Genomic DNA, 11,975 nt, shown 5'->3' with positions numbered 1-11,975 from the left:
ATTTCGACCAAATCAGGTTCAGGCTTATCGCACCCTGCATGCTCACCACCCCGCGGTCACCGACCACACGACACACGACCCACACTACACGTAAGTAGTACGGCACACACTGATCCTATATTGAGTTCACACGACACACGCCGGACATGGACTCGAGTGCAACGCTGGCCCCGGACGAGGAAGTGCGCCACCACCCTTCCCCCTCCGAAGCATCAGCTGCCTATTGGGCTCCGCTCCCCATGGCCGAGCGGCACATCGAGGTGCTCGGACCCAAGCATGATGACGAGAAGAAGAAGAACAAGAAGGAGAAGGAGGAGTTGAAGGAGACGGAGGAGATGGAGGAGATGAAGGAGACGGCTGGCACCAGCAGCTCCCTGCAGGGTCCTGGGGAGGTCGCGGTCAAGGCCACGGGGATGATGCTGACGGGCAATGAGATGGCGGAGGTGATGGCCAATCACCGCAGCGACCAGAGTGACCACAGGAAGAGGAAAAAGGGGAGGAAGGGCCGGGTGCGGGTCCGGAAGGACGCGGTCCTCCTCACCGCTGCTGTGCAGGCCCTGTTCGTCATGCCCCGCAGAATCGCGAGAGGTCCCATCTACCCCTCCTTCAACTGGGTCACCGGTACGAAGGTTCTACAATTTATGCACACATTTCCATTTCAACTGAGAATGTGAGGCATCTTCATTTTCATTCTCTTTTACATCAGAGCTGGGCTATCGGGCGGTGATCAAGGTGGTGGACCACCACTATCTTCTCCGCTGGGACGACCTCAGGTACCACGTCAATCCACATCAGTCACTTCTCACACGACCGCACACCAACGCACACGCACACGCACACGCACACGCACCGCACTTTCGTGTGCAGCACATGAAAGTTCTGACCAGTGGCTGGTGCGATGCTGTAGACATTTGTATCCGCGTAGGAAGCCGCCAGGGGATGGGGTGTACCGCCCGTGCGGGTCAACGAGTTCGTGAAGGGCGAGTTTGTGTGCTACTCGCCCAGCATGCAGGCCGAGCGCAGGCACGGCCGGCGCGGGGTCCGGCTTGAGGCCGATTTCGAGCGGGACAAGGTGGAGAACAACACCACCATCTTCTTCATCCACGGCGGCGGCTTCTGCATGGGTACTGCCACTCCCATCACCAAAACTCCTATGGAATTCCAAGAATTCCCGCATGTTACATGCCAGAACGTGACACGCAACCACACTCATACAAAATTGTAATTGGTCTATCCCAGGGGAAGTCACGACGTACAGGCAGTGGGCGGTGAAGATGAGCAAGCTGCTGGGCGGGATCCAGTTCTTCCTGATGGACTACGGCCTCTCCCCCGAGAACCAGTTCCCCACCGCCCTGCGCCAGTGTTGGAAGACGTACCTCTGGCTCATCGACGAAAAGGTTTCCGTCGTGCGCTTCGAGTGTGTCGTGTGTGTCGCGTGTGGTTGTGTGTGCGTGTGTGTGTGGTTCCTGACCACCTGGTTTCACAACAGGGAGGCAACATTCCGCCCGAGCGACTGATCATCGCCGGAGACAGCGCAGGGGGCAACCTGTCGCTCAGCCTCCTGTTTCTGATCCGCCAGGCGCGCCTCAACAAACAAATGCGCGATGAACGCCGGACGATGTGTGATGAAGGCGACCGGGCTGATGATGACGACTACGACTGTGTCCACGCCCAGAACGACCCGGACATCTGCAACCCGCACGCGCCAGGCCCGGCCGCTGCGGCGCAGCACAACCGCCGCCGGCGCGGGACCATGGAGATGTGGATGCTGCGCGAGGAGGACCGCCTCGGACGCGGCATTCAGGACCTCTTCGGTCACGAGATGCCGCACTACGACCAGGCCGAGGCGGCGCCGACCACTACGCGCGGGGCCGAGGGCGACGAGTCCGAGATCAGGCGGCGGCGCGAGTACCGGCGCCGGCTGAACGACGAGGTGCGGGCCGAGTGGCGCCGCAAGCTGGCGCGCGACCGGCGGTTCATGCGGCGGTCATTGCCTGCCATTCGAGCTCGACGAGCACGAGCGCGAGCTGTTCCCGCCCTTTCCGCTCTGCGCCATGCTGCTGTCGCCCTGGGTCGACCTCAGCGAGCACAGCTCGGCCTTCCGCTTCAGCAACTACCCCAAGCCCGCCGTCTTCCGCCCCTATCACATCGTACCACACGCCGCACACGCCGCACGCCGCACACACCGCACGCACGGCACTCGCTGATGTAGAACGCTCCACGCAGGGTTTGAGGTTCGTGCACGCCTATCTGGGGCTGCAGCCGACGGACTACCCGTTCACGGTGCGCAAGAACCGGGAGCTGGAGCGCCGGTTCAAGTGGGGCCTGCGGGCGCAGGTCAAGGCCGCGCGGACCAAGCGCGAGAAGGACCAAGCGCGCATCCGTTCGGTCGCCATCCGTGCGCAGACCGAGTACCTGCGCACCCTGCTCCACGACGAGCTGCGGATGCGCCAGGTCGTCAAGACCCGCGAAGAGCTCCGCCAGCACCGCGCGCGCCAGCGACAGATGAGCGTCGACATGGTCAACGTCAAGGAGGGCACCACCCGCCGCCACCGCGTACGACACCACATCGGCCACGGCCGCGGCCGAAGCGGTCGAGGGGCTGCTGACGTGGCAGGGGACGACAGCGAGGCCCAGGCCCAGCGGGAGGCGGAGGAGGACGAGCTGGATTGGGCGGTGAACCGGGCGTCGATCTACTCGCCCTACGTGTCGCCCATCTACGGCGACCTGCTCGGGCTGCCGCCGCTGCTCGTCACCGGCGGAGACCAGGAGCCCCTGTGGGACGACATCCAGCGGCTCGTCCAGAAGGGCCGCGACCAGGGGCTCGGTACGCGTGCGTGTGTGCGTGTGCGATGTGTGCTATCAACATTCCAAGCATTCCTCACACAACACATACCCACATGATCGATTAGAGATGGAGCTGGTGGTGGGGGAGCAGATGAACCACGACTTCCAGTTCTTCTTCGAGATCGTGGCCCACCCGGAGGTGGCCAAGTTTCTCGACCGAGTCAAGGAGTGGTTCCGGCTGCAGCTGGAGATCATCGGCGAGGGGGTCGAGGTCGACCGGCTCAAGCGCAAGGACGAGGCCATCACCCAGCAGGACCGGGAGGAGGCCCGGGCCGAAGAGGAGGAGACCGTCAAGGACAAGTCCAAGCAGCTCCTCCGCGGCCTCTCGCGCCTGCCCAGCCTCGCCGCGGTCTTGTAAATGTCAGAACAAATTGTTATGTTTTTTTCTATTTATTGCGTTTTCATTTTTAGTATCACATTATTATAATTATTGTAAGATGGGTAGTTGGCACGCGTGGGTGTTAGTGGCGGTGGTTGGATGCTGCTTCGTCGCATCGGCGTTGTCGTTTCAGCTCCCGACAAAGAGCGTCTACCCTTTCCTCGTACGTTAGCCATCCTTTATTGATTTATTGTATTATTGTTAATCAAGTGAAATACTTCGTTGGGGGTGAGCAGTTGGGCGAGACTGCGGTGAACATCAGCGTGTTTGCTGCGCCGGTGCCCACTTCGTCTGGTGCCGCCCGCGCCGCCCTGCACTTCCTGAACGTCCACCAGAACGAGAACACGTCGGTCGTGGCCGCCAAGGTCCTCCTCTACTACTACGGCGGGTACTGCCCCTCCGCTTCGTTCTTCCTTCGCTCTTTCCTCTTCGTCTTCGTTCTTTTATTTTTATTTCATTTTTATATATTTTCCCAGCCGCGTGATTCACCTCGGCACGACACGCACGACACTCACAACACGCACAACACGCACGACACCGCCGCACACGCACCACCGCACACGTCACAGGTCGATTACGCTATTAGAGCATGGGGGTGAGAGGTTGGTGTCGTTCAAGCTGGAGGGCACGGTCTACACGTTCGATCCCAACCGCATGTTCACGCCGGTCGGAGTGGAAGCCACGCTCAAGGAGTACGGACCCTATTCGCCGGTCGCGGCCAAGCACGTCCTCGCCTTCTCCCAGCGCCTGCTCGAGATCTATGACTTCAATCGCTTGCCGGTACGACACGCCACACGCCACACGCCACACGCCACACGCCACACGCCACACGCCACACGCCACACGCCACACGCCACACGCCACACGCCACACGCCACACGCCAACCAACACTCGCAACGCGTCAGACTGTGGTCACGCTGCACAACAATGGGCCGAACTACAACGCGTCGCTGTACCTGCCCGGCGGTCCCTTTGCCAACGAAGCCGAAAAGGTGTTCATCGCTCCGGGAGCCTTCGCCCGCGATTTCTTCTTCGTCACCGAGAACGCCTTCTTCGAGAAGCTCAAGGTGCAACTGCATTCCTCTGCATTCCTCGCCATCAACGAACAGTGCCACAAGGCCAACGGTGATCGGCTCGATCGACTCAATGGACTTCTGGGCGCGCGGTGGGGCAGGCCGAGGGGCTGAACGTGGTGCTGCAGCAGAGCCAGCACGCCCCGACCGACGACGGCTCGCTCAGCGTCTACGCCTACCTCAAGAAGAAGCCCTATCTCAACGTCGAGGCCGCCGCTGCCGACGTACGCCCCCAATCGCCTTCCACTTCCACTTCCACTCCGGTGAGACCGCAACAACCCTAACACCAACCCTGCGCTCGGCCGTCTCGTGACACAACAGGACGCGGACGGCACGCGAGTGTTGGCGCAGGTCGACATGCTCACCAGGATGAAGACCAGGTACATCAATCAATCAGCTGCTTTCCTGCGGTGTTAAGAAACATGTGCTGATTATCACATTCTCTTGCACACACACACACACACACACACACACACACACACACACACACACACACACACACACACAACGTATATTGTAAATAGCGTTCTCGATCGTTGAGCGGAAGGAGGTATCAGATCACGTTGTAGCCCGGAGCGACCTCCGGATCATTGAGCCACCGGGAATGAAGAAATATAGGTTTTTTCTTATTTTCTTGAATTAATACTCCTTTTCTTTTTGTGCAACCATCGCCCCAACATCAACATCAACAACTACTCCGCCTCTCATCATCTTTACTCCACGCCTGCAGAGAACACAGCACAATATTATATTATCATGTCCTGCCACAATAGTAGATCTACCTGCACGCCTGCCCCCTGCAGCTACACCACGACCTCATCATCGTGTTCATCCCGCCCCGTCTATACCACCACGAGCACCTACCCTGGCTACGCGGCGCGAGGGCAGCAAGCAGCCGCAATTCGGACAAATGGACCTGCCTTCCTCCGACAAAATGCGATCAGGGAGGGCTACCTGGTGAAGCAGGGCGGCATCATCAAGAACTGGAAACGACGATTCTGGATCCTCAGCGGGATGGCCCTCTACTATTTTGTCAGCCCAGCCGTACGTTCACCCATTCCTCTTTCTCTTTCCTCCTGATCAAGGAAGCTCTGTAGAAACTTCATCACCCTGCATTCTGCGTTTACGTTTTCTCATCTCCATCATTACTTTTTTTTGTTTTAAAAGTCGGAGGAGCCGCAGGGCGTGATCCAGCTCAAGGGCGCCAGCGTGGCACTCAACAACGGGACCTTTCCCAGCAGCGTCCAGCCCAAGTACGTGGCGTCTTCTTCTCCTTCTTTCTCCTTTCTCGTGGTCCTCACCTGATCATGTGCGCGTGCGGTCGTGTGTTGTGTGTGCGGTTGCATGCGCAGGTACGTGTTTGCCATCGACACGCCGTCGCGACGCTACTACGTGGAAGCGGACAACCAGCTTGAATTCGACTCCTGGGTCGACGCCATCCAGAGCGCCATCCGTGGCAAGGTCCACCTTCTTCTTCTTCATCAAGAAAACGGTCCTTCTTTACACTTTTTGACTTATGCCTTCGTGTGTCGTGTGTCGTGTGTCGTGTGTCGTGTGTCGTGTGTCGTGTGTCGTGTGTCGTGTGTCGTGTGTCGTGTGTCGTGCTGTGAACAACAGGTGACGCAGTTTTACAGCCAGCCGATTCCAGACCAGCGGCCCACGCAGGCCGCGTATGCGCCCAGCGCCCCGGCGGGCGGTGCCTGGCCGCAGCAGCAGCAGCAGGCGTGGGGCGCGGCGCAGGCCACCCAGAGCGGCTACACGCCCATCTACCCTTCGCTCAGCGCCTCTGGCCAGCAGCAGCTCCCGCAGCAGTACCAGCAGCAGCAGCAGCAGCCCCAGCAGTACTGGGCGCAGCCACCACCGCAGAGCGGCTACAACGGAGGCTACGCCCCCTACGGCGGCGTGGTGCAGATGTCCTCCGGCTACTCCTCCAACGCCTACCCCTACCCCGCCCAGCACCAGTAGTGGCGCTCTACTCGGCGAGTAGTAGTTGGATTTGTTTTATTTTGCACAAATAATAATACTTCACACAGTTAAAATAAATGACTACGTAATTGATTTTAATATTTATATCAATTATAAATGTAATATATTATTAACGTAGTACACTACACTGCTTTACGCTCGGCGGCGAGGTCCTTGAAGTGCTGGACGATGATCTGCTTGCACTCGGCGCGCAGCTTGGCGTTGAGGTCGGTCTTGGCGGCGGTTGGCAGCGCCCGAATGGCGTCGGCGTTGTCCTCCCGCAGCTGCTCCATCACGTCCTCCATGAACTTGCGCAGCAGCTCCACCACCTTCTCCTTTTCGTTGGCCTCCACCCGGCCTTTTGCACGATCGGTGTAAGTGGCACCGCACACGCACCACCGCACACGTGTGCGCACACGCCGAATTGATTGAGAAGGCCAAGGCTCGTACCCATTTTGGAGATGACGTTGTTGAGCCGGTTGCGGGTGATGAGGGCGTACATCTCGAACTCGATCATCTCCGCCTCCGAGGGGCCGTAGCCCGACCCGTCCGCTGGCTTGGCCTGCCACTTCTCCGCCTGGTGGTACCTGCATCCGTGCGTGTCGTTGGTCGTGTCGTGTCGTGTCGTGTCGCGTGTCGTGAGTGTCGTGTCGTGTCAGTGAGTGCGCTGTAAGCTCTATCCTGGGTGGTACGTACTGATTCTCTTCTGAAAACTGTTTGGTCTTCTTCTTGACGATCGCCCGCGTCGATGAACCTTTGCTGGTCGCCACATAGAGCGTCTTCATTGGTTTCAACACAATCTGTGTGTGCGGCACACTCGTTAGCCCGTGACACGCACACCAGGCACACGCACGACACACACTACACCACACGACACACGCAAGGAGTGCGTACTCCCTCAGCTCGGTTGGGCGTGGGCAGCGGCGGAAGGCCCAACCGCGCGGGGATCGTGGACTCGAACTCGACCGGGTGCTCGAGCATCTCCTCGTAGGTGCCCACGGCCAGCGGCTCCGCACACAACAGCTCCACGCTCCGGAAGATCTCCAGCGCCTGGCGGACCCACGTTATGCATGAGAACCGCACACGGCCGCCGCACCGCACACGCCCACCGCACACGCTCACCGCACACGCCCAACCGCGCACGCACTTTGTCGTAGTCGAGGAAGAAGAGGGAGTCGTCGGTGGCCTCGTTGAGGCGCCCGCCGGCCAGTTCGAGGGCAATGTCGAAGGCGTAGAACTCGATTGTGGGCGAGTAGTACACGCCCGTCTGGACCGCCTCCACCCGCGCGTCCGGCGGCACCTCGGGGTGCGGGTAGCGCCCCCCGCACAGCTCCCCGAACAGCAGCACCCGCTCAATCGCCGCCGGCGCCGTCGTCGCCTCGCTCGTCTTCTTACTCGACGCCTTGTCTGCATTATTATTAATATTGTTAAATAAATATTAAAATCAACATATAAATATTATAAAATAAATAAATGGAAAGAGAATAAAATGTACGGAGGCCGGAGACGTGGTCGGCGAGGAGGGTGGTCTGGTGCTGCTCGAGGTGGGCGAAGAGGCGGAGGACCTGCGGCCGCAGGCGGTCGAGGAGCACGGCGTGGCCGAAGAAGTCCTCCCCGTCGCGCAGCACCTCGCGCCGCTTGCCGCACCGCACCTCGACCTGCCCGTCCGCACGTCGGCTCACGATGAAGCAGAAGTTGGCCCCGTGCACCTGATGTGTGTGTCAGTCACACCGCACACGCACACGTCACACGCACACGCACACGCCACAGCACGACACGCACAGCGTACTTTTTCGGTGGCGGCCCAGGCTTTGCCGAAGGACTTGCCGCCGCGCGGGAGGACCCAGTTTCGTGTGCTGCAGCGCACTCGAGTGCATGTCGTCAGAGGTCGGTCACTCCCCCCCCCCAACAATACCCACCACCTCACAAAAGCCATGGGCCGCCGCACCTATCCTGGATTTTGTGGTAGCCCGCAAAGCCGCTGGCGGCCGCCGCGCTGGCATTCGTAGGAGTGGGTGCCTCCATTCTCTGCGGCCGTGAGTTGAGTTGTGGGGTATGAGTGTGAGTTCGTCGTAGTGTATGTTTTTTTCCTTTTTTTCTCAATTCCGCCGCACAGAAAGGTGAGCTGACGTCAGCCTCCACCTTAAATGACAAACCTCCTTATTCGTCGAAAAGCGGTCGACATCACGTCATTCAGCCGACACCACCACTCTCTGACCACCCCTACTATCTATTTAAATTCTAATACACGGACATAGCAATGGAGAAGCATCGAGTGGTGGAGTGCGTGAGCGAGCTGGTGACGACGATCCTGCGCAAGGACACGAGCCAGCACGGGGCGGTGCTGGGGCGGTACTGCCGGGAGGACATGCTCCTGCGCCACCCGCTGTTCGAACTGCGCGGGCGCGAAGCCCTGGTGAGCCTGTTCGAGGGCTGGTCGGCCTACAATCGCCGGATCTCCTGCACCATCCACGACGTGGTGTACGACGAGGCCCAGGGCCTGGTGATGGTGGACCTCACCCAGCACCTGGTGTTCCCACTCCTGCCCGTGGCCCAGGCCGACTTCCAGATGTGGGTCAAGTTCACCCTGCGCGACACCGACGACGGAAGGTACCTCGTCATCCGCATGCCACACATTCCATTCTCCATTCTTCACACCTGAGCATTCTTGACATTCTTGATGACCCACACATAGGAAGGTGATCGTGAGACAGGAGGACATCTACACGGCGCGAGGCATCTTTAGAATGTGGCTCCCCGGCCGCCTGATCCACGAATACTACATGTTGCCGCTAGGTAAGTAGTACCATCTTGAGTTCACGGCAGAGCGTTCATGGGCTCATCACAGCACCGTCACAGGTACGATTGCGGCCTCGATCATCACTGCATCGATCGCCGCGTGGAGCAGCGGTCGAGGGATCAAGCGGGAGTGACCGCAGACATGCAATCAATCCCACGAGCTTTCTTCTTTGTCATCAGCGGTTTATTCTACAAGACAACTTGTTTTACAAACAAAAGGGCGGTCGGAACACGGGTGGTTTACCTGTGGCTCCTCTCATGCTGTACATAGTACCCGCCTATGGCTAGTAGGCGAGGGACATGGAGGCGAACAAGGCGAACGTGGTGAGCGACGAGATGGAGACCACCGTGAGCATCTGCTTCCACGCCTTCTTCTCGCTGCTCAGCGCCATGCTCGTGTAGGCTTCAGCAAAGAGAGTTCAAGAAGTCGGCTATGAGCAACCACCAATCTGATCGATCGCATGACTGCTGCGCGTGTGGGTATCGGTCGTAGTCGTACCGATCTGAGCCATCATCAGCTGCTCCTGCTCACGCAGCTGCTTCTCCTTCTCGACGCGCGCAGCATCTTCTTGCTTCTGCCGCTGCTGCCGCTGCCGGCGAAGGAACCGCGAGCTCTCGCGGGCGACGTAGAGTGCGCGCCAGCACGGACTCGCCTTGCGCGCCGATTGCTCCCTTACCAGCGCCGCCTCGTAGACCTCGGGCGCCGCTTGCCGGACCCACTCCCGCCAGACCGTCCACGACCCTGCCGCGCACAACACAACACAACACGCCTATCAGCCAAATGCACGCCGTGCGTGTCGTGCGTGCCGTGTGTGCCGTGCGTGTCGTGCGGTAGGAGTACCTGGGCAGGAGACGAGTGCGTTCCAATCCCGACACACGAGGAGGAGCGGTCCGACAGACTCGTGTGGCAGGTGGGCGAAGATGTTCAGCAGCAGCTCGGGGGGCAGCGACAGCGAGGCCTCCGTTGCACGGCAGAAGTGCATGAAGCTCTTGTGGATGTTGTGATTCGCCATTGTGGTTTTATGTTTGTTCAGAATGTACACTGTGGTCTAATTATGTGTTGACATTGTTGAGTGTCAAGTGTGAGTGTGAGTAACGGTGCGACAAGTATATACGCCAGCATATATCGATTTTTGTATAATCAGTCAAAAATCGATAACTGTCTAAAAAAGGATAATGTCTGAAAATAAACAATCGCAGTTGCCATGTAAGGCCTAACAACGAAGAGCGCCTGGCCCTGTCTGGGGCCAGGTCCCAACGGCCAGAGAGCCCAGACGGGGGACTAACTATAATTATTTATGGAGAGGATGTGAGTGGGTGTACCTTTGCTTTACACTTCGTCGTTCTATTCTTCTGTTGTTTTAAGCCTGTGAGTGGTTCTTGCTGCCTTTGCTCGTAGGGCGAGTCACAGTGGTGGAGTGGCTGGCGCAGTGAAGACGTGAGCGCGAAGTGGTTTGTCTTGTGAGGCTCCAGTTTTTTGAATTGATGCGGGATCGTAGTGAGTAGAGTTCCGTCTGTTCAGTCTGCCATCCTGCTTCTCGCTGTGTGCTTGCTTGGTGAGTCCAACGAAAAGGCGCAGAAATGCAAACCATGATTTATCCCACAACCGAATCTTGTTCTCTCGAAATTTCAAGCTTGCGGCTGTAATCGAATGTGGGGAATGCTGGATTGGAATGCCGCATTAATTCTTTTGGTGATCTTCCCGACCTCCCGCCAATCCCGGTCAAGGTTTCCCGCCAATTGAAATCGATTGATTGCGCGAAGGCGGGAAGGTCGGGACCTTTGGCGCGGGAGAACAATGACGCCGGAGACCACTAGAAAAGGGGATCGCACTCTGTGTTGAGACCATTCTCTTCACCTCGCAGCCAGCGCAACCACAACTAGCACACAACCTAAACCACATGTCTTCCGTCAACGTTCTTGTTGGTACGCCCCGCACACAACTCGACGCATACACTCAACACATTCGACCTGACCGCACACAACACGCAACACGCCGCAGTTTTCTACTCGACCTATGGTCACATCTACAAGCTGGCGCAGGCCGTGGCCGAAGGTGCTAGCTCCGTCGAGGGCGTCACCGTGCGCCTCGCCCGCTTCCCCGAGACCCTCTCCGACGAAATTCTCACCAAGATGCACGCCCTCGAGGCCAAGGTACCCAACCATGTGTGTGCGGTGGCGTGTGCGGGTGGTCGTTGTGTGCGGTGTGTTGTGTTGTGTGTCACGTGTGCGGGCACTCACGCCGGAGTTGTCTTGTTTTGTGGTTTCATTTCCGTAAAACAGAAGCAGTGGGCCGACGTGCCGGAGGTGACCCACGACGACTTTAAGTGGGCCGACGCGATCGTGTTCGGCTCGCCGACCAGGTTCGGTAACGTGGCCGGCCAGGTCAAGTCCTACATCGACTCGCTTGGCGGCCTCTGGGCCTCGAACGCGCTCGTGGGCAAGCTCGCGTCGGCCTTCACCAGCAGCAACACCCAGCACGGCGGGCAGGAGACCACCATCGTGTGCGGCTTCCTCCCGCTCTTCCTCCACCTCGGCATGCTCGTCGTCGGTCTCCCCTACACTTTTGCCGGTACGACACAACACGACACACGCCGCACACGCACACATCGCACACGCACACACGCGTGTGCTAAGACGACACGACACACAACACAAACAGGTCAGTTCCCGGTGGACGAGGTGTCAGGCGGTTCGCCGTACGGCGCGTCGGTGGTGGCGGGCGTGTGGGGCGCCAGGCAGCCGAGCGAGAACGAGCTCAACGCCGGCCGCTTCCAGGGCAAGCACGTCGCCACCCAGGCCGTCAGGCTGGGCAAGGTGCCCGTTCCCGAGGCCGACAAGTCCAACTAAAGAAGACGTCCCGCCGTGAACGTAGTTCAGAATTCAGAATTAATAATAAAATACAAAAAAA

At 58.8% G+C, this 11,975-nt stretch overlaps 7 protein-coding genes across 7 annotated transcripts; 5 read left to right on the top strand and 2 right to left on the bottom strand.

The window, feature by feature from the left end:
* Positions 1–146: 146 nt before the first annotated feature.
* ACA1_141910 (alpha/beta hydrolase fold domain containing protein) lies at positions 147–3,205 on the top strand (the record flags this gene model as incomplete). The annotated part of the gene is given in 8 exon segments (XM_004349539.1): positions 147–621; positions 707–773; positions 937–1,124; positions 1,240–1,406; positions 1,490–1,944; positions 1,958–2,150; positions 2,227–2,827; positions 2,913–3,205. 8 exon segments carry the CDS (start codon positions 147–149, stop codon positions 3,203–3,205), a joined length of 2,439 nt encoding a protein of 812 aa, XP_004349589.1.
* Positions 3,206–3,284: 79 nt separating this feature from the next.
* Positions 3,285–4,717, top strand: ACA1_141900 (uncharacterized protein; the record flags this gene model as incomplete). The annotated part of the gene is made up of 6 exons (XM_004349538.1): positions 3,285–3,389; positions 3,463–3,614; positions 3,796–4,006; positions 4,133–4,294; positions 4,402–4,524; positions 4,622–4,717. The coding sequence occupies 6 exons, from the start codon at positions 3,285–3,287 to the stop codon at positions 4,715–4,717; spliced, it is 849 nt and encodes a 282-aa protein (XP_004349588.1).
* Positions 4,718–5,056: 339 nt separating this feature from the next.
* On the top strand, positions 5,057–6,265 carry ACA1_141890 (PH domain containing protein; the record flags this gene model as incomplete). Its single annotated transcript, XM_004349537.1, has 4 exons — positions 5,057–5,344; positions 5,468–5,553; positions 5,653–5,761; positions 5,918–6,265. The coding sequence occupies 4 exons, from the start codon at positions 5,057–5,059 to the stop codon at positions 6,263–6,265; spliced, it is 831 nt and encodes a 276-aa protein (XP_004349587.1).
* Positions 6,266–6,408: 143 nt separating this feature from the next.
* ACA1_141880 (RNA editing ligase) lies at positions 6,409–8,290 on the bottom strand (the record flags this gene model as incomplete). Its single annotated transcript, XM_004349536.1, has 8 exons — positions 6,409–6,623; positions 6,716–6,852; positions 6,962–7,065; positions 7,160–7,315; positions 7,413–7,672; positions 7,761–7,974; positions 8,055–8,121; positions 8,214–8,290. The coding sequence occupies 8 exons, from the start codon at positions 8,288–8,290 to the stop codon at positions 6,409–6,411; spliced, it is 1,230 nt and encodes a 409-aa protein (XP_004349586.1).
* Positions 8,291–8,525: 235 nt separating this feature from the next.
* Positions 8,526–9,198, top strand: ACA1_141870 (uncharacterized protein; the record flags this gene model as incomplete). The annotated part of the gene is made up of 3 exons (XM_004349535.1): positions 8,526–8,875; positions 8,961–9,061; positions 9,125–9,198. 3 exons carry the CDS (start codon positions 8,526–8,528, stop codon positions 9,196–9,198), a joined length of 525 nt encoding a protein of 174 aa, XP_004349585.1.
* Positions 9,199–9,348: 150 nt separating this feature from the next.
* ACA1_141860 (Fbox domain containing protein) lies at positions 9,349–10,077 on the bottom strand (the record flags this gene model as incomplete). The annotated part of the gene is made up of 3 exons (XM_004349534.1): positions 9,349–9,467; positions 9,564–9,806; positions 9,906–10,077. 3 exons carry the CDS (start codon positions 10,075–10,077, stop codon positions 9,349–9,351), a joined length of 534 nt encoding a protein of 177 aa, XP_004349584.1.
* An 888-nt stretch (positions 10,078–10,965) lies between these two features.
* ACA1_141850 (NAD(P)H:quinone oxidoreductase, type IV, putative) lies at positions 10,966–11,914 on the top strand (the record flags this gene model as incomplete). The annotated part of the gene is made up of 4 exons (XM_004349533.1): positions 10,966–10,990; positions 11,067–11,218; positions 11,348–11,636; positions 11,727–11,914. 4 exons carry the CDS (start codon positions 10,966–10,968, stop codon positions 11,912–11,914), a joined length of 654 nt encoding a protein of 217 aa, XP_004349583.1.
* Between the last annotated feature and the right edge of the window lie 61 nt (positions 11,915–11,975).

The sequence above is a fragment of the Acanthamoeba castellanii genome (genome assembly GCF_000313135.1).
Source record: "Acanthamoeba castellanii str. Neff unplaced genomic scaffold scf7180000084708, whole genome shotgun sequence".
In the NCBI taxonomy this organism is placed as follows: Eukaryota; Discosea; order Longamoebia; family Acanthamoebidae; genus Acanthamoeba; species Acanthamoeba castellanii.
Note: the sequence above shows the minus strand (reverse complement) of the source record. Positions and strands in the feature narration are given on the sequence as shown.